Source organism: Platalea leucorodia, assembly GCF_965183815.1.
Source record: "Platalea leucorodia genome assembly, chromosome: 9".
Taxonomy (NCBI): Eukaryota; Metazoa; Chordata; class Aves; order Pelecaniformes; family Threskiornithidae; genus Platalea; species Platalea leucorodia.
Window position 1 is genome coordinate 35392266 of NC_138831.1, and position 26761 is coordinate 35419026.

General features: G+C 38.1%; 1 protein-coding gene across 1 annotated transcript; it reads right to left on the bottom strand.

Annotated features, from left to right (window-relative positions):
* Positions 1-9756: 9756 nt before the first annotated feature.
* On the bottom strand, positions 9757-22432 carry FAM81A (family with sequence similarity 81 member A; the record flags this gene model as incomplete). Its single annotated transcript, XM_082322070.1, has 8 exons — positions 9757-9896; positions 10302-10497; positions 10873-11008; positions 12159-12265; positions 13491-13620; positions 19989-20107; positions 20885-21158; positions 22386-22432. 8 exons carry the CDS (start codon positions 22430-22432, stop codon positions 9757-9759), a joined length of 1149 nt encoding a protein of 382 aa, XP_082178196.1.
* Positions 22433-26761: the final 4329 nt, after the last annotated feature.

Here is a 26761-nt window from a genome sequence, read left to right on the forward strand (position 1 = left end):
TCAAAAGGGACTGCGTAGACCATGAAGAAAACAAGAGTATCATTGTCGAACTGATGAGGCTGAGACACAAAGCAAGTTGGAAGAAGATGACAGCCAGGTAAGTTTTGAATTTTTCTCTTTGAACATCTTCCTAGAGTCACATGATTCTAGAGAGTCTTCCTTTAGGAAAATTCCATTAGATTGAAACAAAATAGGATTGAAATAAAATAGGATTGAAGTGAAGTATGATAAAATATTCAGCAGAACTCTGCTTCTGAATCTCCGCTTTCTTAGGCCTGCAAGACTTAACTATGTGTTTCCAATGTTACCTTGAGCTATGTAATTTAACTGGAAGTCTATTGCTTTAGTGACCAGGAGCTAATGAAAGGACCCCTTTTTCATACAAAGCTGCAGTGCTAACGTGCAAGGTCCCCAGTTTCATTCAGGTGCCTTGTAGATACATGTGGAAAACTTGGAGTGGGCTCTGTGAAGAGCAGTATGTGGGCAGAGAGCCACCCAAGGCAAAGCAGTGCAGAAGTACTGGGAATGCGTGCAGGGCTTAAATATGTTTCTCGCTCTCCATGTGTGCTAAAGGCATTTGTGTCCTATCTGTCTAGAGTACCTTATAGCAAAGAATTCAATTCATTAGGAAAAATGAGTATGATCATTTAAATTGATGCTTGTAGTACTGGTGGAACTGAGCCTTAATTACAAGGCATATCTATGTGTATGACATAATCCATCACTAGTTAAAGTACATGATGCCATTGCTGAGGCAGTAATATCTTTCGTGTTATTTCAAACTGCAGATTATCCTATGTAGAATCATTTTCCTAACATTTCTGAGGGCCTTCTGTAAGGTTTAGGCATCTGGCACAGAAGCATTTCTCTTCCTGAATACTTTTTTCGTAAGACAGACCAAAGAACCTGTTCTTTCAATAAGTATAAAAAAAAAAATTACTGTCTTTAAAAACAATTCTTTCACCTGGCAGCCAGAATATTTCCTGTCATAAGTTTTTTTTGTTTGTTTGTTGGTTGGTTTGGGTTTTTTTTTGACATAGTGCTATTTATAAAAATTCTTGAAGTGAATCACTGAATTCTGGGCTTGGAAATTCTTTGCAAATAGCAGCCATGAAACTTGTCTAAAGTGTAAACGAGCAGCAATTTAAATATTAACTATCAGGTGGTACTTCACAATGCTTCCCACATACTCATTTATAAAATGCTCAAGCTGCAAGCTTTGTATAAATAGCATTTAGTTACTGCCATGCTATAATTGAAAGTTTGATGTTTGAGGAAGGTTAACACTGGTAAGCAGGAACTAGTAGCGACCGTTACCTACTTGCTGTGTCATAGCTTTGCTGTGAAATCTGGAGAGAAGACTTAAATTAATGGTGTGCCATTTCCTCTAACTTGAATTGTTATAATCCCTATCTAACAAGGATATTGTAAAATGGATAATTATTTTATTATACAACAAAATGGTATTGGTGTGCTTAGACATAACTAGTGTGCAGCAAGAACATCTGTTTACAAAGGGTCCTTCAGCTTCTGGGAATTTGAAACCATCAGGTTCAGTAGTGGGTGAATTAAAGATGATAGATAACCAGACTCCATTAATATACTAATTTAATTGCCTCGAGTGAAGGAAATAAGTCAGCACAGAAAGAAAGGCCATTACTTGTCTGGAACACTATCTTGCAATGGTTTTGTTTTCTATTGGTACCAAACTAGGAGCTCAAATTGGTCACAGTTTGCAAGAACTAGACCACTGCATTGCTTGTAGTTGTTTACACTTTCTCATTTTCTCTCCTGCACTAACTGCATTAATGCCTCTATAGGCACTTTTTTTTTTTTTTTTTTTCTTTTGGTACCTTGCACGAAGATAGTGATTTGGCTGATAGTAGGTTGTCAAAAGAAGCCTTAGCATGAATACAAACTCTTCTGGGACTATGGGGTATTGGCTAATAGTATAATTGAAACCACAGTCACAGAAAAGTGTCTGATGCATCGCACATGAGCCAAGTATTTAAAATGTGTCGTATACTCATGTGAAAACCAAGTTCATCATGCATGAAGCTGCAGATTTGTTTAGATGCAAAATATAGGATGTATTTTAGATGCCACATACAAATATGTGTAGATATTTCAGTATTAACCACTACATGCTTCTGTGAGCAAGAGTATAAATAACAATTGAGCTTGTTTATCATTTGCAATTAATCATGCCACATGGCCTTGGGCTGAGAAGACCCTGAGAGTCAGACCCTCTGCTGCTGTTCCAACAGGCCTTTACTTGTTTCTCTGACCACTCATGAAGCAAAAGGTACTTTATTTATTTCTCCTTCTTAAACTTCTGAATGATGATTAAAATATTTTCTTAGTGAAAATCTTGCTGTTCTGTTTTTAATACCATAATATTCTATTGCCCTTGCCAGATGCAAACACAGATGATTACCTTGCTGTAGTACAGGTGATTCCATTCCTGTCCCCGTTGTTTAAGTCTTGCCTTGAATCCTCAGTTGTTCCCCATCAGCTTGACACGGACTCTTTTCGGGGCCAGTGACAAGTAGGAAGAGCTTCACAGCCATCCTGAAATGTCTGAAGTTCTTTGGTCTCTGCTTGGGCTTAGATCTTGTGTGTCAGATGACTATCTTCTTATTTATGGAGTTTCTCCTGTTTTACTATGCTTTATTGGAAACCAAGCTGTAGTAGTGCAGGTGGAGGAGGGCTTTTTTTCCCTGATGCGGTGTTTGCCACGTGGAGTTCCTGCCCATTTGTGTGCAGAGGGGTCAGGCAGTCCCAGCCTGTCCCCAGCAGACCACAGGGAGATGCACATTTAACTGAATCTCTGGTTTTGCCTTGGTTAATGGATTTGTCTTAACAACTGCCGTCCATAAGGCTTGATCTTTTGACTTTTATTGAAATAATTTGTATGACTTCCCTAAGTGCTTCCTACCTGCTGAAATCCTTTCCAGAGCTGTCAGTTCTTGCAGACATGCAGCCTGCCTGCCTGCCTTTACCTGAGAAGAACAGTGACATCAGGTGGCAGTAGGGCCTCAGGGACAGAATAATATTCAATTCCTTCCTCACTTTATCCTCATTATTTTTTGAATTTAACATGGTGTGGGAGCTACTATGTCCAGGGCAACCTAGTGCATGTAAAGAATCAATTTACCCCTAAGTGGTTTACTGAAATAAAGGGCACAAAGCTATAGATAATGGACCCAAACTAGCCCAAAATCAATTGGGAGATCCAGTATTCCACCACTGTGCTCTGTCTCGTGGTGTCAGTGTTATTTGGATTTTCCTAGTCTCCCCTCACTCTGGATAATGGAGATACATTACTACAAATAAACGGTGATAAAATTGCACTATTCATTTTTTGTCTCATTAGTCCATGATAACTGGAAACCCAAAATGTTAAGTAATGGTTGACATTTTGCTATTAATGTGGCAAGATACTAGGAGACCATACAAGAGACCAGCAATCCCTTTTGTTTTGCAACATAAAACATTATACGTGCAAAGAGGTAAGCAAGCAGTTTACTATACGCTGTAAGCTGCCACATTCATTTTAGGGAGATTAATCTCACAAAGGAAAGCATATGTGGAATTGGGTCACAGCGCTTCACATATTCAAACTTGTGTAAGATACAAAGTGATCAATCCCCATAAGATCTTTGTGAAGTAAATAAGGTTTATTATTTATAGTAGTAAACAGGTTAGAATTTATCTTTTCAAAGCATGGCAGTAGCGTAAAATATGTTTTAACTTCTATCATTTTCAGTTATTTGCATTTTAAAAGCTCTGCATTGAGTTGTTATACCTTCCTAGAATTTCATGGTTTATAAAATATAAGATACTTGTACTGAAATTACAATTCTCAAAGCTAGTAAAGAAGAAAAGAGCATGGCACAACATGGAAATTCAGTGTTATATATGCAGACATACATGTAGCCTAGTATGCAATTATTGAACCCTTTAAGTTATTCTGAATGGAGCTAGCAAGATCACAAAGGCCACCTAGCAAAGTGGAAGCCTACCTCGCAGTCCTGACATCACCAGGAAATGGTAGCACAAGAATGAAACAGCAAAGTCAGCAAAATCTTCTTTTATAGTCTGCTTCAACTTCAGTTGCATGTAATGGAAGTCTGTTTACTGCAATGGCATTTGCAAATGACCCTTAGCAGAAACTGAAGTCAGATTTAATGAGAGTAACTGTTTGGAGTATGTGCAGCAGTGCATGATGCATGTTATTTTCATTCCTGTCACTCTACAAGAAGCAAGTCTCCTTTCTCCTCTCTCACCAGCGATTCCTACTCACATTCTCATACAGTTCAGGCTTTTTGTATTATGACAATTACTACTTCAGTTTTCTTCTTAAACTAGATCCTGGTTTGGTATACATCATTGGGACTCTGCTGAGCTCAAAACATTTTTTCACTGACCTAGGCCAGCAAATGTTATGGCTCTCCAACATATTTTGCAACGTTTGAGGCTATTCCACTGTATTATTTATCAAGATAATCCTTGCATGGACTGAGAGCAGCTTGTTGTGCTAGGCCCAGAGCTTCATTTGGTAGTAACTGTTCAGATTATCCTGTGGTCTTTCAGCCAAAGTCAGTCTTGGAGGGGGAGGCAGCGCTGGGAGAGGAACCTCTTCTGCATGTCTGCAGCGCTGCTGGGACGATCAATGTGAAATTCATGTTGCTCTTTGAACTTTGCTTGATTTAAGATTTTATGCTTTAGAAGAACTGCCCCTGAATTTTTTCTGGGTTTGGGAGTTTGGGGTTTTTATGCTTTGTGTTGACCAAAGTTCTGCTGACAGAAAAGGTAGCAGAGAGCTTTGGTCCCCACTTAGCATTCCTTGCACATTGTCTAAAGGACCATCACAGTCACCCTCAGAGATTTTGCTTAACTAAACATATGCCTTTGTTGAAATTTTTAGAGTGATGTCTTTAGAATTATCTTTTTTTTTCTTTTGTCAAAATGCATAATATTGTTAAACACTTCCAGACCCATCTCAGTGGTATTGCAGCATTTATGGATCACATAGATATATTGAGCGTCTTCTGTTACTTGCCAAGAGTAACAGTGACATCTTGTGGCCAATTCAATAGAGGGTTTGCACCGAGTTTCCATTATTGTTTTTGAAATTTGCCTGTGAATTTCTTACACCATGGGGAGTATCATAGGAGGAATCCCTCATCTACACATAGGAGGGCTTCATCAGTGTCTCTCATTAGACGCTTCCATTACTGGAATACATGTCTAATGAGCACTTTAATTCTAACACACAGAGAACACTCTCTGACCCTGATGGCTAAATACTTGGAAAGGTAGAGCAGGGAAACGTAGAAATTGAGAAAAGAAGAAAATATTATTTTTCAGTTTAAATTGATGTGACAGGAGTATACTGCTGTTCATTATCTGTCATACCATTTTTCTCTAACGTGGAAACTGTCCACTGAACTGTATCAGTATGTAATGACAAAATATCCACAATATAAAACTACTACATAAGCAACTAATGTTGAAGTTAAGATCATCCTTTTAACTTCTTACTTGCATCATTACTTTGGTTTGCTTAATGAGTATAAATAACACAATTGCTCTGTAACTACTGACATAATTCTGTTTCCAGTTAAGTCCTTCACAGCACTATAGTTCTACTGTGTTATCACATGCTAATGTAAAAGGCATGTACCCCAGTTAAAAAAATTTTAATGAGTTTATCCTTTGACACTTGCTACGTCATTCAGGCAACATAGTTCACTGAATACTATGGTCTGCCCACTGCAGGTGGTTTAAGCCTCATGCATGCTAAATACCTGAGGAAAGAAAGATTTTAAAACTTCATGAGAGGAAGTGGTCTGCTTTTGGCTGTTTTTGTGTTTTGGTGGTGGTGATTTTTTGTTGGTTTGTTGTTTTTTTTTTTTTAGGGATGTAGGAAGGAGAAAAGAAATAAGAAATGTTGGTCAAAGATCAAATTAAGAAATATTGGTCAAAGATCCCTGTGAAACTTCTGTAAAATATAGATTGTTTTAAAAAAAATAATAGACATGCAGGGAAGAGTGTAATAAGTTAGGTTTTGTGTCCTCTCTGCTTGAAATTTAAGCCCGTTATGTCTCATCCTTTCAAGAGTCCATTTAGGTTAGGTGTTTGGGTGGTGAGGCAGTGTTCTTTAAGCGTCGGAATAGACTGCATTAGTCAACAGTTTATTCTTGAAAGATTTCTGTAAGCAGGTTAGACCAGTGTCTATGACAAATATTTTAGGTAGAGTTGGCCCTATCTTGAAGCTGAGAGATGGAGCAGGTGACTTGTCAAGGCTTCTCCCAGTCCCTCCTTCAGTGAGTTTATGGTTATGTCAGTGTACTTTGTGCTTTAAATAGTATTTTGTGTATATTCAATATTATACTTTCCCAAATACACTAAGTCTTATTCTGCTTGCTTGAGTGTCATCCAGAAAAACACTGCCTCTTCTCACTCCTTTTTCCATTTGTGGGCTCTGGCAGACCTGTGTTGGGTGCCATACAGATAGTGACTCATAGCAGGAATACTTCTGTTGAACAAAGAAAGCACATTGCTTCCATTATCAAAAGGCCTCTATATCCCTGAAGGACTGGCACACAGGAATGCCACTGGAGACCAGCATGGAAAGAAAAAATAAAAGGGCAGCTCCACTTTCAAGCACAGCTCTTTCCTTCCATTTGGTCTTACAGGATCTCTGCAGGTCAGTTTTCAGAATCAGTTTCTGCTTTGCAAAATCAAGCTTTCGTAGACCATAGTGTCTGTAATACTGTCCTCCTGGCTACACAGTAATTCCCCCGGGGGCATGCTATTTCAGAGGAGAGGATTTTGCCATACAACTTTAAGAGGATTGAAAGACATAGGGACTCTAATTCTCCCTTGAAGAGCTCAGCTGTTATTTATCAGATATGAGCACTCGCTGATAGACGATGCAGACAAGACATTGTTGACCTATCTTGTACAGAAAACTTAAAAAAAAAAAAAAAAAATTAACTGAAGGGAAGACAAACCAAAAGAATTTATTTTTCCAGCTGTTTGAGCAGAGTAAAGTGCAGCAGGCAAGTAGGGAGCATGAACTGTGACAAATCAATTAATGTGCCCATCCTTGTGCATTCTGTGTTTTGTATTAAATATATTATTGTTTGTAATTTTCAGCTCTCTCCAAAATCTTCAAACCTGTTTTGTGCTTCATCATCAGGTAGCTACTCTTCCTTGCCTTTGCCCATGCAGCTACCATTCCATCGCTCCACTCTTCTGACTTACTCTTTTTCTCTGTTACTTCTCCAGATTTTTCAATCTTTCTTCGTATTACTTTTTGCTATTCTGGCTTTTCCTCATTTTTTTTGCAGAGCCCTCTTGGGCTGGAGTATGTGACTTACTTTCATAACTGACTAGTTAGAGCACTCTGCGAAAAGGATGGACGATGGACAGGCTACACTTGTGTGTGTCCATGTGTACATCTAGGCCTAGCTCACCGTTTCTGTCTGTCTCTTCCCAGCATACGAGTCCTCGTAACCTGTGCCTCCCTCCACATAGCACTTTATATAGTTTGAAGGCACTGCTTGACAGCAGCTCACATTTCAATAGTGTTTTATTTGGGCTTTTAGTTATTTGCTTTAGCTGAGATTTAGGAAAAAATATTTTCAAAACAACAAAAGTAAAATTGGATAGGGTTTTATGTGTTGTTTTATAACTGGATGAATCACACGAGATTTTTACAAGAGAAACATTTTATTAAAGTACTATATAAATTGTTTCTCTGATTCCTTGTATACTCTTCATAGCATACCAGATTCTCTCAAGTACAAATTTCCAATTACAGAAGAAAAAAATTGTTGGGTTTTTGTTCCGTCTCTTTTTGCTTCTTTCTTTGTTCTTTTCTTTTTTTAGTAAATCGCTAGTGATAGCTTTTCCACTGCACATGGCTAAATACTTAAGAATAGATAAGAATACAGACATGAAGAAAGAATGAATTTTAAAGACAATTCTTAAGAAATATCTGCAAGCATTTCATTGTCCCCTTTTAGTGAACTGGGCTTTCCCATTAGCTGCCATTGTAAATGTATTTCACAGCACATGGATGATAAAAAACAGGAATAATGGAGGCAGTTTTGTTATCAGAGAGCATTGGAAGCCAGAGTTGCAAAAACTTCACGTATCTTTGATACCTTAAATTACTTTCAACTATATAGGAAATGAATAAAAACTTAGGTGATAATCCTGTAAAGATGTATGCGTTTTCTTCATTTTTACACACTACACTGTCCTACTGAAGTTAATAAGTTTGGGTTTGGAGCCTTTTTTTTAATATGGTGATTCTGTGGACCAAACCTTCTTTCATGGAAATTATGAGAAATTGGCCACTGATTTTTTTTTTCCAAATAGGAATATGGTTTTGCAATACTGGCCGAAAGAAAGGTCCATTAAAGACAGTGCAGAGACATCCTATTAATTTATTTACATTAACAGTAATGCTTGTGTAAATTAGTAGTATTTTTGTATATTAATTACTGTTAATAGTATAAATTAATAGGCTACTAGATGAAGTCTTTTATTCTTCATGAGTGCTTAATCCTGCATGACTTACAAACATGAGGAGGAATATCAAGCTATGAATGAAGATATAAAATCAACAGAAAGATATATATATATATTCTACTGTCTAGGTTAATATGCCATATGGGTGCTGACTTTCCATATGTAACCTGTTCCAGGAATGGAAATAAGCACTATTATTATTTGGAAATACTGTGAATGCAATTAGCAATTTGAATCTACTAAATTATTAAAGTCTACTTAAATTTGAAGAGTCAGTTGTTTTACTTCAATAAACATTTCTAAGCAGATCATAAACTGCATTTTATTTTACATTACGTTCTCCAGACTATGTTAGATGATCACCTTCTCTTTCGTTTTCAAACCTTTCAAAGTTTTTACCAATATAATGAAACAAGTCACAGGAACACATGCCCAGTTATAAAATACTCTATATACATCTTTTACCTTGTCTCAGCTCCACTTGGTAATTAATTTAAAAAGGTCACAATACTTAAGACCACGTGAGTCAAGTTTCTTACGTTGTTCATTAATCATCTTAGTCTACAACTACATTATATAGCACAACTTAGTTTACACACACACACAGAGAGAGGATATTTGCAAAACTAAACAAAGATTTTTCTGATGGTTTCTAGATTTTGAAAATTGGTCTGTTTAGTGCCAATTCTGTCTCCCCAGGCAGTCAATAATAGACAAAGTCACTGTAAAAATGTCTGTTGACTTTGATTAAGTAATTTGTATCAAGGTGAAGAACCTTGCCAAAATGATATTAAACAAATGATATCAACTTTTTTTTTTTTTTAAAAAAGGAGTGTGTGTGCAGGTGCTCTTATATATATAAGCTTATACCTGCCTGATCAAGCCTATGAAACTGGGGAGCACTGAAATGCCTTTAGCAAATTAGGTGCCAGCTTCACCAATATATTACTCCAGTCTTCCACAATGGTTAATCTCCTGAGAGCAACTAGAGTAGTGCAGTGGCAAATCAGCACCTCATCTCATAAAAGCTTGTTGTCAGTTGATCTATGAAGAGCTTGCATTTACCGCTTCAAGTAAACATACGGACCTGTGCAACGGCAGCATGTCATTTGGTACATGCATTGAATTTGGATTACAGACTAGAACAAGATTATAGTCTGCCTGTTTAGCCAGGTAAACATTAATCTCTCGGACAAAATCTTGCAGTCATGGTCCAGCCTCTCCCCATGTTGGAACCTCCTGCTTCATTTGGTGGATCTGCTTCTGTAGTTCATCTCTGTCCAGCTTCATTTTTGCTTCTAGAACTTGCCGTAGAGACCCAATGCTCTCATAGATAGCTGCAAATCCTAATTGCAGGTGAGAATTAAATTAGTTCATAATCAAAAGCAAGAGTATCGCATAATTACTATCAGAATGCGCTTCCTACCGTAACGCTCTGCCTTACGCTAGGAAGACAGCAAAAGTTCTGAAGAAAAATAGGACTGTAATTGTGTGCTGATGGCAAAAATGCCTGTGGTCGCAGCCAGGCCATACCTATGTATGCTCTGGGGAGACCACTTCTAAGCTAGTAAGATGTCACCTCTTGTTGCTGTGAATTTCACACTTAGTGAATTGTTGTTAATGCCACAGGTCTAGCCATTATATCTGGCCCAAAAGTTTTTGAAGTGCTTCAATACAAGCAAAGGCATTTTGCATATTATTATAGGTCAATCATTGTTACCACAATTCAGAATAAAGAGCTATGGTCCTACCAGCATTAACTTCAGCTTTCATTTCTTTTATATCTTCATTAATCTCATTTTGAAGTTTGCCAATGCGAATATTTATCTTTTCTTCAGTCTGTTTTGCTTCATGTGCTTCCATGGTTATCTTCTGTATTTCTTCTATTTTGTCAATTTTCTCTGCCATTTGGTTGAATTTCATCTCTATAGCTCTTTCACTCATTTCCTGGAGCCGGGAAAAAGAATTTTAATGATTTATTCTGTATATGAAATTACAGTGGTCTTTCCCAAATATGCAATAGATATTGATTAATCATCTCTTACGTGAAATGCAAAGGTGTGAGGAATTATAATTTTTATAAAATGGTTTAAACTGACTTGATTACTGCAGGCTAAAATACTGATCTATTTAGAAGTGATCGAATTTATTTGAAGACTCTCAGGCTGTGGGGATGTTATACTTGACATCAATGAAGAGAGTTATACAAATATTGAGGAAATCTGAAAATCTCACTCAAATAATACCTCAGTTACATCATCTTAGTTATTAATAATGCTTTTGAATACTTCCTGAGAAGTAGGACATTTTAACGAAACTTACAGTGTTTTCCTTAAAAGTCAATGAAAGTTGGTCAATTTTTTGCACAAGCTCTTTTTCAATCCTTTCATGTTCCTGTTCCAACCAGCTACGTGCAGACAAAATCTGGCTGCTGAGTTCCTCAATAGCATTTTTTAATCTAAGAGCATAATAGAAATTAGCAGATACAAAAGAGCAGAACTTCTGGTCATTCAGCAGTGACTTTTTTATGATCATGTTCATAAAAAAAAAATTAATGACAATTTAATACATTCTTGACACCATATTAAGGTGAATCTTTGAACTTTAAGGCTACTAAACCGCATAAGTTAGCATTGTTTTAGAAAATAAAGAGCCCAACAAAATAGCAGTTATTTATACAAAACACATCACAGCATTTTGAGGCATAGTAGATGCAAATTCTTTGCAGCATTGAAAACAGAATATGGTCATCCATTCAGATTATAATCTGTGTGTCCATAGGTCTTAAACCTGAACAAAGACTTGGTAACCATTTATTTTAGTGGCAATGCCGGTTCACATAGCCCCACTTACATTGCCTATACCCACCTCAAGTTTATGCCAACCAATTGTGCTAGTGAAATTGTTTCCTTAGACGGTCTTTTTCCAGTGAGTATTTGAAGTCTGGATCTATTCTTTCATCTGGCTTACAAATATTTTTACTGATGTAATTGATGGGATTGCATGAGGACGGCAATAAGCAGTAAGGATGCGGATGGCTTAAGCCAGGATTGGCACTGAGTGAAATGCCTGGAGATGAGCTTAATATCTGAATTGAATATATCCCTATATAATGTCTAGTAGTAGCAGAATAGCTTATCATTAATAAGTTAGGTATTTGAGTTATATATTTGTTTTTGAAGCCAATTTAAAGCAATAACCGTTTGTGAATGCTGTGCCTTGCTTCCTAGCTGCTTGAGTTGAACTTTCTGCCCTGCTGTCAACAGCCACCTCCAGCATTTGTTGCTTCGTACAGTTCTTGCAAAAAGGTACCAGGCCACTCTTACAGAAACCCTTAGTTGTGTTCTTTACCACAAGTTCTGCCTGAATATTTAACTAGGACTTAATGGGCTTTTCAAAATTGCCTAACCGCATTAGGGGCAGAATAACTGTTGAAAGTGAGTCCCACTTGACAGACCATTGTGCTTTTGTGATATCTGTTGAGCACACATACATATTGAAACAGGTTCATGCCTTTGTAGACCGGAAGATTGCAACAGTAAAACTTGGAAAATTGAGGCCCTGTCTTCCAAGGTGCATGGCAGCAGTAAGGTTTCCCAGGCACTCACTTCGTATCCAGAAGGTGGAGCTGTTGGTTGCTCTCTTTGTAGGCAATTTTCAGCTTTGCTTCTTGTTGCATTATTGATTGCTCTACTCTGCTCAGAAGATGAGCAATCTGAAACAAAATTCAGAATTTACTCTCTTTCAACAGCATTTCATCACAGTCTCATTTGGGACATTTTCATGCAGTAGAGGAGATCTTAAAGAAGGGCCATTTTTGCTGACATTTCAAAAATTACTGAATTTGCACATTTCACTTTATCGTGAAAAATACATCTCACAAGATGAAAGTATCAACATTGTGAAAACCATAGTTTTTCAGCCATAAATAATTTGAACAGTCTTGCCTTGAAAGCACCTGCCTGCTCCCCCCCTTGAGACAGCTGAATTTACACGATCTGTACATCTCCGTGTTGTCACGGAAGCAGAGTAAATGAATGGCAAAGCACTCTACCGATACTGAGTGGTATTCTTCAACCCTTCATTTATAATGGCTACTGCAGTGATAAAAGTGCTGGATGTAACTGGGGTAGGTCATTACTAACAGAAAATATTTCTCACCAAAACAATTATCCCAGTTTTACAAAACATACTGTTCTGTTTTACAAGATTCATGACAATATGCTCCTAGCATGCTGGCATGCTAATAGACTATATTGAGCCTTCTGTTAAAGGTAAAGTGGATTTTGACCATTTACCTCCTGCAAAACGAAGATGTAAAATACTTTTGTTGCCCAAGAAAATGGGAAGGCCTTGAGATGGAGAGATGAAGAATCTTTTTTCCTTAATGTCATAAGTCTCTGCTTGTATCTAGTGCTCATTTCCATTCTTATACCCAACGGAAGAGAAACCTGACAGACAGATTAATGGATTCACAGAACCCAAAACTAGTTTTGTTTTGCAGACCTTCAAAAATTGTGTTCAAATACATATAAAATCATCCTGGGAAGGCCAAAACATAGAGGGAGAGACACCAATGGTTGCATTGTGGTAGTTCTGTAGAGTCTCCATGTCATGTTCACATTCCAACCTCAAGAAGCCATTCAGGCCAGTAATCACTGACTCTTGTTCATTCCTGGAGTCCTTTCAGGTGCCTTTAAATACTAGCCCCTTCTACACAGCATGCTAAAGGCAGCAAAGTAAGGACCTTTTTTCAGTTAGACCAGTACAGTAATGCAGCTACGTACCAATATTCAATCTAATAAGGACTGTGAGCAGATACACCTCTCCATTTGTAAATCTGTGATGTCCCAGGATAATAATTAACAGTAATGGAGTCTGTGTGAATTAGACTATAACTCTTACCCATACATGGATCACTCTTGGTCCAAATACCATACCTGTATTTCTGCCTCTTTGATTTTAGATTCTAAGATCAGCTTCGAGGTGTGTTGATCTTTACTTAGGCTCTGAAGTCTTTCATACGTAATTTTATGCTCTGCAGACAGTCTGGCTAACCCAGCATCACACCTGTTTGAATAAATCAATACCAAAGCAACAGCTGAATAGAATATAAGGTCCAGGCTTTTTAAATTATCCATTTCAGACTGGGCATTTCTGTGAAATTGCTGGCTGTCTAGCAAAACAATATCTTATGAGACTGTAAGAATGGTGATATATCTCATAGTATTCAGCAAACTGCTCCCAAATGGGACCAGAAGTCAAATAGTCTGACACATACATTCCTGTTTTCTTGGCACTGACATAATATGTGTAGACTGTGGTGGTATCAGTCAGGGAAATCACATTAGAAATGCAAAGATGCAGAATTTCAATACCTTGTATTTTTGTCATACTCCAAAAGATATCTGTCAAGGCGTGTATGATTTTGCCTACATGATTAGAAGACTAAATAATTGAGGAACGTTTTTTTATTATTGTAGCTGTGTTCCTCTGAGTTTTACATTCTTATTTGTATTTGTGAAATAGTAGTATACAATTAATATGTGTAGTAAACAATGTGGGGCAAATTCTACAGTTATTAGTCTTTATTTAGGTAAAACTGTCATTGAAAGCAATGGCAGTTTTGTCTCGCAAAAGACTATGAAACGCAGTCCTGGAACATAATAATTATTGTTTCCTTTCTTCACATTGGAACATTTTTTATGCTGTAACATTTTCAGGATAAATGTGCTATAGAATATGTGCATTTTCTACCACATTTCAAAAATACTTTGGTCAGGTGGATTTCATCTACAGTAATACAATAAAGACATTAACTGAGCTGTAAAAATATAAGTACTGTAATTTCAGGAGTAAGACCTCTGTGAAGTATGAGTCATGTATATTTTTTTGCTAAGGGAAATATGTAATTGTCAGTCTTACCAAATTTGATCTATGAAACTGATGGAGAACAGACATCAGTTACACTTTGAAGGAGAAAAAGGCAGTGAAATGGAACAAGCTAAGTCACATTAAGTCATTACTGAAACCAATGACACATTTTAACCTCTTTTTAGTCACATTTCAGTTCAAAGGCTTTCACTTCAACATGCATTTTCATCACCTCGGTTACAGTAACTACCATTATCATTAAACGTGAAGGGAAAGTAACAACTAAAATGATAAATAGAGCATCTGCTTAGTATTATGGTACAATTGCAATATGAAAATAATCAGTAATGCAAAGCAACACACAGAAATTATAAAGCTTGTGGAAATTAATTTATAATTTAGCAGTTCAGCATTGTGAGACAATTAGTAATATCTGTAAGAAGACCGGCTAAGGTTTATGTAGCAGTGAACCATGCTTGTAGGTCTTACAATCAGGAAGTTTCTTTAGACAGACGAGAGAAGCCAAATCTCTCCATGTTGTTACAATCAATCAGAGAGAATCAGAGGAATGAAATCATCTTGCATCTAGTCACCAAAAGCCTATGGGCTCAGAAAAATGGTTAGTTTTGTTTCTCTGAGGCATGACAGAAAATATAAAAAGCAACAGCTTTGAAACTACTGTAGCAAATGTAAACAGCAGGCACCTGTAATTGTTTTTAAGGCAAATTAGTGTTTTGGGTTTAATCACAGTGCATCTCCCTTCTTTGTGGAACTCAGTTACGTGATCAGAGAGGTCATATAGTTGCATGGTAACTGAAACATTAAAAGTCTGACTATGTTAATTTAGTGTCAGCCTGGAATGTATTAATCATATTATTTCATTTTTCAGCAGGGATACTGTAATTGGCACCCTTTTTAAAAAAGTTGGAATAAAGTTTAAATTCCATTGTCTGTAGTTACGGAATGTTTATCCTGTTATGTTTGTTTTGGGTTTTTTTAAACAATATTCCATATATTGAAGTAGTCAAAGAGAAGTCTCTTTGCTATATATACTGTACAAACTCACAAACACCTGATTAGTTTTGACCTGGAAGAAAACATTAGTGTGCTGCAGACAAAGAATGAGATTCTGATATTAGTTGTGTGAGTATACGTTTTGAATTAAAAACTTACAACAATTAAATAATTTTAGTCTATGCTTCCACTAACTTTAAAATGGGGGGAGAAGCAATAATAAGATGAACATATGGAAAACCATGGGCTTTCTAACACTTGATTCAGGTTTCTACCATGTGATGGATCGGAAGAAAATCAGCAATCTAAACAAAAGGGCACATTACAGTTTGGAATTTTTCCCTGTTTAAAAGAAAAAAAAAAAAAGAGAGGAGAAAAAAAAAGGCACACTACACTCCCCACTAAATTTTCCATACCTCTGCAAGTTCTGCTTTGATACTTCTTTATAGATTCATGTTAAAATGACAATTGAATTCTTCTTTAAAATAGAACTGAATGTTTCTGAACACTGGATTTAAGTTCCTGGGTAATTTAATCAGACTGTCTATATAAACGAAGCCAGTAGACTATGGATATAAAGACAGAAGTTGAAAACAACTTTTGAGGTTTGGTCATCTTAAAAGCACAAGGAAAGAAATGAGAAATAGATTAAGATTTCTAGGAAGAATACTAGCTTAAAAATATAAGAGCTGTATATAAAACCATTTTGTACAAAGAAATGCACAATAAATAATTCTCTGTCTTCGCGTCTGAAATGCTGAAGCTGGCCATACAAATAACCCAGTGCAGTTTTTCCTGTGCAGTTGCACACATGCACTGTTGGAAGTTTGGGCCAAAGATGCACTAGAATGTGTTTGTTTTACTACTGTTTGATTTTGGAGGACATTTTATGAAAGTTCTGATTGCCAAGCTGTGTATTTATGTGAAATTAGTAAATGAAAAATAAATTGAGAGATTTCATAGTGCCAAGTATTATTCTCAGTTTCAGAATACAGTATAATTCTAGAAACCAGTAATGTTTAATATAAGCAGTGAAATTATCAAACAACTGCCTTCCAAGTCATAGTAAGCAAAAGCAGTAGTTATTTTTCTGGCACACTGAAGAGTATTTTTGTTGTCTTTGATCTCTAAGAAATCAAAACACAATGGTTGCTCTATTCAGTATCACCAGGGACTAGGTAAAGCTGAGAACTACACCAATACAGGATGCTATATAAATATGCTATAATGGTACATAGAGATTTTTAATGTTCCTGTTTTATTATAACAGGAGATGTTTCAATTAAAATACCAGTGTTTCGGTGAAAGACAGGTAGCTGAAGAACAAGTAGTGAAAAGCAAGTTGCTATGTCCAGGGGACCCACTGGGCAAGAACAGCAGAGCTGGTAGATTCTGAAAAGCCTGGATCAGGGAGCCCAGATCAGTCCTCATCGCGTGCATCTCATGCACACCAAGTAGCCAGAGTGTAGCAGATTTATTGTACTTCTGAAGTTCATAAATGCAGTGCATCCCAGATGCATCATACTCATTTTCTGTGCAGTGTAGGAAAATCTGCCTACATGTAATGAGTCCAGGGTGTCTGAAATGAATCAGATCTATAATGTATATAAAAAATCATCTATATATGCAAAGTAGGCCCAATTTGAACATGCATAGTTGCCATTTCTCTGGATGTTTCAGCTATGAGGAAACTTCTAGAGACTGCTACTGCTATGGTTCTGACCAGGCTGCCATATTTAAACTTCCCAGATAAATGATCATAGTCCACCAGTTATTCTGTAAATAAATGATAAGGCACTACTCATGAGTTTTATGATCTAATATCACTAGAAATAGAATTGGTAAATCTGTGTTATATAAAATTGCCAACATCAGGGACAGGAGGCTGAATTAATGGATCTATCAGTTTCTATCTAATTTTCTGCTGAATGTGTCACTGAATTTAATAGAGGTAATATTTTTCTTACAGTTATCAATAATGCTGATTCTTAGGAAAATGTACAGTATCATTCATGGTGAACACTGTAATGATGATTTACAAAATCATCAATGAATTATGCTTAATGAGAAATGGCCCAGAGACATGAGCTGTAGTGCGTATTGAGTCTTCTCCTGCCAGGGATATTAGTTGATTCTGTGATGCAGGTGAGCTCAACTGTGAGGTCTGTCTGAATCTCACTCCTCCAGAGCTGTGGGTAGCATGGTTTTGGAGCTGTGCTTCAGAACTGCATGTGTGTGTAGGGATCCCTGTTCTCACCATTAAAAGCAGAAACCTCAAGAAATAACGAGACAGTTGTTCGATGATATATTGACATGTTACAGAACAGTTGGTGTTAGGAAATAAACACCACTCTCTCCAATATTGAAGTTGAATAGGATGTTTAGTATGCACGTTATTACTGGAACTGAAATTTGGCCAGAATCCTGAGATTGACACTAAAATTATTACAGGACCAAGAGGCTCAGACTTAGGTGATTTACTATCATGCGGCATATATAAACTGATTCATACTGATCGTCCCTCTCCACACTTCTAGCCTAGAGCAAACGTGATGTCCTTGGAGTTAAATTAGGCTACTGTCGCTACAGCCTGAGCCATAAGTAGCACCTTGACTGTGGCTGAGAGCTGATGCACAGTAAGTCGGTAACCCACAGTTACTTGATCATGTTTCTAAGGTTTCACTCTCTGAACTCATCTGAAAGCTAGCAGGACTAGATGTAAAAGTAAAATTATATTAGGTGAGTTCAGCTTATTTTATATAAGGAACATTGGCTAGAGTAATCAGAAAGTATTTATCCCAGGGAGAGTTTCTGGTAAGTATCTGTATAGTGCCAACAGCATAACAAACTGCCATCTTGACCATGATCTCCAGATAGTACTATAATCATTATTCACAGGAACGCTAATTTTCAAAGTAGAGTATGTCTGTAAATAAAGGCAAATAGCTTTCTCCCATGGAACACTGCTTTAACTTGATTTCTGATAAAGGGAAGATTATTTTCTTCCTCATTCAGGGAAGATTTTTACGTAAACAGCATAATGCTGAATAGAAGGTAGCAGTTAAAAGACAATAAACTGATTCTCTTATGATAATGAATACAAATATCCAGCATGCATTGTAGAGTCTGACATAAGGCATATTGGTATAATCTCATACAATTATCAGATAAATTGCAGCCCAGGCACAGTACAAGGGTGTTGCCCTAAGTAAATGAAGGAAGAAATCCTGGCACAGAGTGTGCTAGTCCACCACCGATCCCCATACCAAGTACTCGGGACAGGCAAGGGGCCCCGTTGTGAAGCTCATGCTGACATGTGTTTATTCATTTGAGTTCTGTTATTGAAAGCAAAGGCACTATATTTTGCTTCACAAGGTGTCAGTAACTGTGTTGCTCCAAATATGGACCTCACTCAGGATATAGTACGATCTCAAAGTGGACTTTATTTATATAAAGAAGCAGGAAGATCTAAGCATGCAGATTTGTCAGGGATTTCTCAGTGAGAAAGATGTATATGTGTGTGTGTATCTCTATACGTGTATTTTTCAATCAATTTTCTGATGTGACAAAATAAGCTTGTCTAGTTCGTTCCTATTTACTAAAGGATAGCGCATAACAAAAAAAACCAGTGAGTATGTAAAACCTCTCTAAAGTATTCCTTACAAAATGGGCTATGAAAGTTACAGTGGAAACTTCAAATGATCGAGTAATTTACGAGGAAACTATAATTCAAGGAAAATCCCTCCCTGATTATTTTTGTAGGCTGTTGAAGGTTAACACTAAATCAGATGAAGTACAAAAAAGAAAAAATATCTGTACAATATAGGCAATAGGTCAAATTCAGGACAAGTATAATTCCACCAAGGTTATTAGCCAAGCTGCTTTAGGCCAGATTAGGTCCTTTTTCTCTAGCTGTACATATGCTCTGTCTTTTGTGTTCAACTTTACAGACACTTAAGCAAATGTTGTACTGGGGTTTGTAAATGTGTCATTGATGGCACAACCTGAAGTCTCTGTAGTTGCACGATTGTAACCTGGAGTTTCAAGTAGCCTGTAAAACCTCTATTATTTTATAGTTTTTTGTTCCTTACGTGTCAGGTAGCCTACTCAGTTTTTAATATGGCTAACCAATAACTGAATGCACAGATTTACTTCTAAAATATATGCAAGAATGTGCAACTATTCCGTTCTTTACAAGTGCAGATTGTTCTATGCTGCCTTTATAATTGTGCTAATTAATTTGTTTCAAAGATAGACCAGTCTAACCATAGTGCTTTTTAAAGCTGAACCAAATCCAAATTCCTAAGGAATTTGGGGTAATTTATCAAAAACTAATTTCAGGAATTTCAGAAATTAAGGGTGATATTGTTAAGTTTAATATGTAATACTGGAATGCAAAGGATTATTATTCATTTTCTTGAAAACACCGAGCAAAATTATCCTGGGAATTTTGCCAAAGTTGAATTCAGCCCATTATCATTAACATTCATACTTCAAGATTAAAACAACATTAGCTAGTCCCCAAAACATACTTCCGTGTTGACTTTTACCTTGCAACTCTTCCCCGAAGATCTCCTAAGCCGGAAAGCTGCCGCATTTCCAGACTCTTTAGGGTAGAATTTGTTCCATAGCTGAGATTGTCTCTGACACGTATCTGTTCCTGCAGCATCTACAAAGCATTCATATGCAAATATAAATTCAGTATGTCATATTTAATGTAGACTTAAAATGTCACTCATTATTTTTCAGTGTTTCAGTAACATCAGATACCATTTTATTATTACTTTATTAAAAGCTTTGTCTTGTATCATACTAAACCAGATACCTTTAGGTCATTTATTATTTCTTACTCTTAGTGTCCAATCGGCACGTAAATACCATAATATGTGTAAAGTATAACTTGACAAGGGAATGGAGACTTAAATATTAATTTTTGTCCTTTCTTTTTCCCTACCACACCCCTGTTGCTCATTGCAGCAGAGGTGAGACGTGAAGTCACGTATCTGCATATCATCAGGTCATAAAATGAGCAGTTGGGTTTGGCTATTTGGTGTCGTCAGTGAGTCGGAAGTGAAAGAAAGTTTATTACAGAGCTAAAGCATTTCCTAGTGTTTATACAGCACAGCCTTTGGACTGAAGTTGAGCTGGGTATTAGTGTCGCATTAATTCATTTTTTCAGGGTTTTCCAGTGCAGCTTTTGAAAGCAAGCTTGTTAGTACCACAAAGGTTTCTGTGTTTATATGCTAATATCCCATGCTATTTTCGTAGCCACTGAAAGAATTATGTAATTTGCAAACAGTTTTTCAAGTTATAAAAACAATTTGTAAGCTTACAGGATCTTCAGACCTTGCCTGACCTTTACTTATCCTGTGGTAAACTTACGTACTAAATTGGAAGGGATAAGTAGCTGAGATGGCATTAGTCCTGTGAAAAGTTCTTAACATACCTCAATGTCCCGATTAAGCTGCCTCACTATTGCCGTTATGTTTCGGATATGTTCTTCCAAGAGTTGCCTAGCCAACCGGTCGCCCCCCCCTTTGTTCTGCATTCTGTGCAGAGTGGAAACAATGTCCTCCTTAATGCGAAAAGCGTGTTCCACAAGAGCCGCCGTTGTTTTCTCATGGCTTAGGATTCTGTCTTCCAGCTGATCCACCAGGCTTGCAGATGCCAACGGGACCGCTGTCAACGCCTGGCTATGCAGCGCTATGTTTCGAACCCGTCTAGTGAAGAAGAATATCCAGATATCGTTAAGTTCTCACACAAAACTCTGCAATGTCTTTCCACTGGAGACAGTGCAATACTATCTTAGTAGCAGAGAGAGGGCCCACTGCTACAAATAAGTGGGTGCTGTGTTTGCTCCTGTATGTATCTTGTACAAAGGCAGGTCAGCCTCTTTTTCCTGCTCTTTGAGGAAGCTTACAAAAGCATAGGATCTTAAGAAAAGGACATTAGCATTATAAAACTAGTACAATTTGGAACTATAATTTGATTAAGAATCCAAATTCAAAACCCTTTTATTGAGTTTCAAAAGTAATGCTATTTGTCTCTACAGTTTTCAGGCTTAATCAAAGCAGTAACTGTAGAAGGTACATATTACAAATTAAGTGGAAACAGACCAAGATTAAAAAGGAGTAGCTTGTGTCCATTCCTTTTTTCAGTCTCTATAGCTATCCTGTAATACCATACAGATGCTTGTTCCCCCATGAACTGGACAGGAGCATACGTAAATGCAGAAACTGAGGAGACACCAATTACAAGCTTCTCATAGTCTTAGAAGTTAAAATTTCCCCCAAAATAGCTTACATTTGGGTACCTTGAATAATTGTCTAGATTTTTCAAGAGAGCTCTGCACTGCATAGCTTCCTTGGAAAGCAATGGAGCTCATGGGTGCTCAAAGTAAAAAAATTAGGCTGCTAATGCATGCAGTCTTTTCCTGCTGCTATATTCTGTAAAGAATAAAGAAAATTTTCAGAGGCATAAGTGGAAGATATACATTCAACCCCACTTTGAAAGAGGAGATCGCTTTTTTGGAGCTCTGTTATTTACTGTGTATTCTCCATGTTGTTTCCTGTTAATGAGCCAAATTAACAGTTTACTTTCACCATGATGATATTGATAGAGATGCATGAGGACTCCCAACAGAGGTTGCTTCTGGCTCTGAGTTTTCACACTTATTCCATGCTATTAGAAGACTGGCTAAAGTATAGTATTCTTGGACTTCTGCTCAGTTACAGTTTAAGCTATTTCATTTCTTTGGGAAAGGGTTAAGTAAAAGCTGAGTAAGGAATTGTGATATGGGCCATGATTTGAATGAGTCTATGGTATTTCACTTTGCTTTGCATACTAATGCCAAAGTCCCAAGTCACAGCATTACTATATGTAGGGAACTGAGAGACACATAATACTCTGCAATATGAAGATTTTATTTTTTGCATTCCAAACTGTACCTTTCAGAAGGGGCAAGAGTTGGGAAGATTGGGCTTCGCTGGGCCATTTTCTGGTCAATAATTTATGTCTGTTGAAAAAGTACACATTGAATTATTTAATAGTTTATATCTGGCACTGAAATGACTTAATGCTTCTGCTTTAAGTGAACCTTTAAGTGAAGTTCAAGATTACGCTGACAGCTGTGATCTTGGAGTTCAAATATTGCTTATGGAATAAATGCAAATAAAAATCAATACAAAAGAACAAAAGAATGAAAACTAAAAACTGCTAAAAAGCTTTTTAGAGTGAAAACGATACTCCTGAAAAAGGCAAGGTTGACAGCCTTGAAACTGAAATCTGCTGTTGACCCACAGAACTGGTTTGGCAGGACAGAGGCAAATGAACTTCTTGTCCCCAATCTGTCTACTGGTCTCAGACATCATCAATGAATAAAAAAGTACGATCTACAGGATTATCATAAAGCTTAAGAAAGTATTGGCTAGAGAATGAAAAAAAAATATTTCATGACAGCAGATTATTAGGGGTAAAGTGTTTTTCAGGTAAAAGTATTGGCAGTCAGAAGGCCAGATAAAATGTGGTAGACATCAGTGTAGTTCAGCAAAACTGAGTCTTTTATTAATTTGTCTTCAAATCTAAATGACCACACTTTATGTTGTAAGTAAATTCTTCTGTGGTAAGAACATAGATTCTGTTTTTAATTTTTAGACATAGCCAGACAGACTGTGACAGACATTGCAGCAGGATAGCTCTGTTAAATAGCTTCAGAAAGATATTTTAGATATCTTACTGTAAGTGAGACCAGTACCTGGCTCAGTAGCTTTGTCCACTGGCAGAAATTAAATTAATGAAAAAGCTGGTAGCCTCGATCAAATCCAACTATTCCACCCTATATAAAACAAATAAACATTTTTAACTATAAAGATGGCATGAATGAGCGTGGCCTGAGTCTGAATTCCTTTGGAACCTAAAATCCTCACTGAAAACTAAAGGCTGATGTATGAAAAGAATTTTGCAATTGCTGATGAAATCCGGTGCAATATGCTGTACAAACAGAAAGAGAAAAATAGGGTTATTGAAAGAAAATAGTCAAATATCAATTGTAAAGAAGCAATAGGACTATCCTCCGAGATCTCAAAATGCAAAGCATGTTTGTGCTTTAAAAACGTATGAAAGCACTGCCTAAAAGCAGAGAGCAAACATTGTCACAGTATGTGTGTTCTATTTATAGCACGGTGCTTCAGAAACTACAAATTAGAAAAAAAAATAGTTTTAAGAGAAGCTGGGTTGCTGAGCAGCAATGACACTAGACTGGAATTCAGAAGGTCTGATTTTAATTCCTTGCTCAATCTCTGAACCTGATGACGTTGGACAAGTTATTCCCATGTCTAATGACTCAGTTTCCCTATACGGAAGACAGAGATAATGATACCTACCTCCTTGTTTAAGTTCTTACATGCTTATAAGTAAAAAGCATGGTATGAGAGCTGGGTATCATTATGATGACTTCTGCATTCAAAATCCTGCACAGACACTGAATGTCCAGTCCTGCAATCTGTTCCTCACACTTGTAGTTTCCCAGTTGTTTTTTTTAAACAATGCCACCGCTCTGCAGGGCGTCCCTCCTAGCTGCACCACGACGTCATACAGTAACCGCGCACCCAGTTCTCAGTAGATCTGAGCTCATTTACTCTTAGTCCTCTGGGCCCTAACACATTTTAATGATCTTGATGCAGTGAAGCATTTAAACACAATTTAACTATAAACATGGGAATATCCCACTGATTTAAGAAGAGCTATGCGTATCACTGCAGCAAAGCACTGGATGCTACCTAGAAAAACGAAGAACAAATATTAAAGTCTGTACATCTAGCAGTATCTTAGTGAAATACATCGTACAAAAACCAGCCAAACAAAAAAATCCTCAAGTGTTTTAATCTTATGGCCTTCAGTATCCATTTATTATCGATTGAAAAAAATGTTTGGAGCAGAGTAAGCATAGGATTGCTTGAAGCTTTTACTTTTTCTGCCAGACTACCATTAGACATGCAGCTAAATTTAAATATCTGGAGAACTTCTCCAGTGAAACAAAAGTTACATAGATGGACTTCTCATTCATTTGTTATTGCTAACTTAAGCACATCACTGGGTAGATGCTGAAATATCTCATCATCAATTATCAGATTTCTTGATCTGATCCAACATCCAGAAGGGATGTGTTAAGATCTTGTTCAGCAGTTGTACAAAACTTTTCTGTAGTTTGAAGGTATTTGCAGTAAACAATAACAGATAGGTGTCAGAACTGACAAATTCCCTCTCTATGAGTGTGTTTAATAGTGATTTAAACTAATAAATATAAAACAAAAGAAAAAATAAGATATTCTAATGCCTAGATTCAGAGGAGTATAATTTCACATAGCTCCAATTTTAATGGCAGTAAACTGGGATCAACTTAGATACCTGTTGAAATACTGGCTTCAAGTGCTTAATTTTTTTTTAATGATGATATTGCTTGCTTGATACTGCTATTAATAGCAATTTAAATCATGATATATTAACCCAGTAAATTTTGGTTGATCGATTTAATTTACTGAATATTCCAAATATCCTTGTCACATTGATGAGATAAAGATTTTTCCCAATTGTAAATGGTATGCTGATTGCAAAAAAATAACAGTTCACTTGATATGTAAGGCAGCTTTTCCATACAAACGTGGGGTGCTTCTTTATCGTTTCTTTAAGTCACTGACATCAGACATGTAAAAGTTTGAAAAAAAAAAAAAAATCATACATGGGACATGCTGAAGAAGACACTTTTAGCAATGCAAAGTTCACTCCTTGCTATTTGTACTGTGGCATCCCCTCCCCACTTCAGCAGACTGCCTTGCATGTTTATTTTCTGCGGGTTCTCCATTTCTCCTGTTTTGAAGGATAATCGCATCTGTAGTGTTCAGTTCTCCATCTTCCATTATAACCTATGTCTAATACTTGCTGTAATGTCTGTGCACCTCGGAGCGTTTTTCACATTCATTCTCACAACATGCCTGTGGGGTAGGAAAAGCGTTATTATCCCTGAAAATATTATTTTCCTTATGTTGCTGGTAGGGAAGTGAAGCACGGGGGGTGGGGGGGAGGCTATGTGACTTGTCACAAGTCACAGGGGAATCGAAGCAGACTGAAGTACCTGCCTAGGCAAACACTTTAATCACTCTTTTCTTCTTAAAATAGACACCGCTTTGGTTGCTATCCAGGGAGCATATGACAGCACCACGCCAGGAGCCGCAGGATCCTAGTGTTACTCGGAAGCACTTTGGGGCAACATTTTGGAGTAAGTGGAAAAAGTCCCTGTGTCGCAACTCATCAAAAAGATAGGTCAAAACCCAATGGTATCGGTGAGTCACATGAAACAAAGCCTTGCAAAAGCCCTCTGCACTACTGTGACATTTTGTGAACATGTATGCAGCGTGGGGTGGCGCGCAGGGAGGAGGGTCCCCACCGGGAGGGGGGTAACGATGCCGGCGTGGTTCTGAGCCCAGGCTAAGGGTCCTCTTGAGAAATAGGTCTGATGAGCTCAGGTGCTTGGTTGTGCTAATGCAGCTATGCAGCACTGGGGCTCCGAGCTGGAATCCGTGCCTGTGCCATGCCGTGCGGATGCACCGACTCAGCTGCGCTCTGCCTTGCCACGGCTCTGCCACGGAGGCAGGCCCAGGACCCCGAAGGGACCGCAGCACTCCTTGGTGTAAGGGTCATTGGTAAACGCGGCGATGGTTGTGGAAACACGGGGTATACAACAGCTGACAGGACATCACAGCGCAGACACCACTCTATGGCCATGCAACACGGAGGGACAGAGTTGGGCAGACTCTCCGGCGGGCGCAGGGCGCTGCGCTCACTCACCAGTGCTGGATCAGGGCAGGACGGGGCGGCCCATCTTTCCCCTGCATCCCAGCGGCCGGCTGAGCCCCGCTCTTTAACGCGCTGCCACCGCTACAGCAGCTCTTTGCGAAGCGTCGTGACTGCCTCTACGCAGCCGGGGCGTGCGTCCGTCCGTCCGTCCGTCCGTCCGCGGCGCGGCGGCCCTCCGCCCGCCCGTCCGCCCGCCCGGCTGCGCGGAGCGGGGCGGCCGCCGCAGGCCGGGCTGCGGGAGCGGGAGCGGTTGCCAGGACGCCGTCACCATGGGAACGCGCTCGGCGGGGGGCAGCGCCGCGCCGGCAGCCCGGGGCGGGGGGGCGGGCGGTGTGCCTGTGTTTGTGGGGATATTCCAGCCGCCAGCACAAACCCCTTTTAATCCTGGCTTCCTCGCAGGTATTTCGTAGCAGTGACCGCTCCTTGGGAAGGAGGGAGGGGAAAGACCCCGCAAATAACAGCCGCGTTCCCT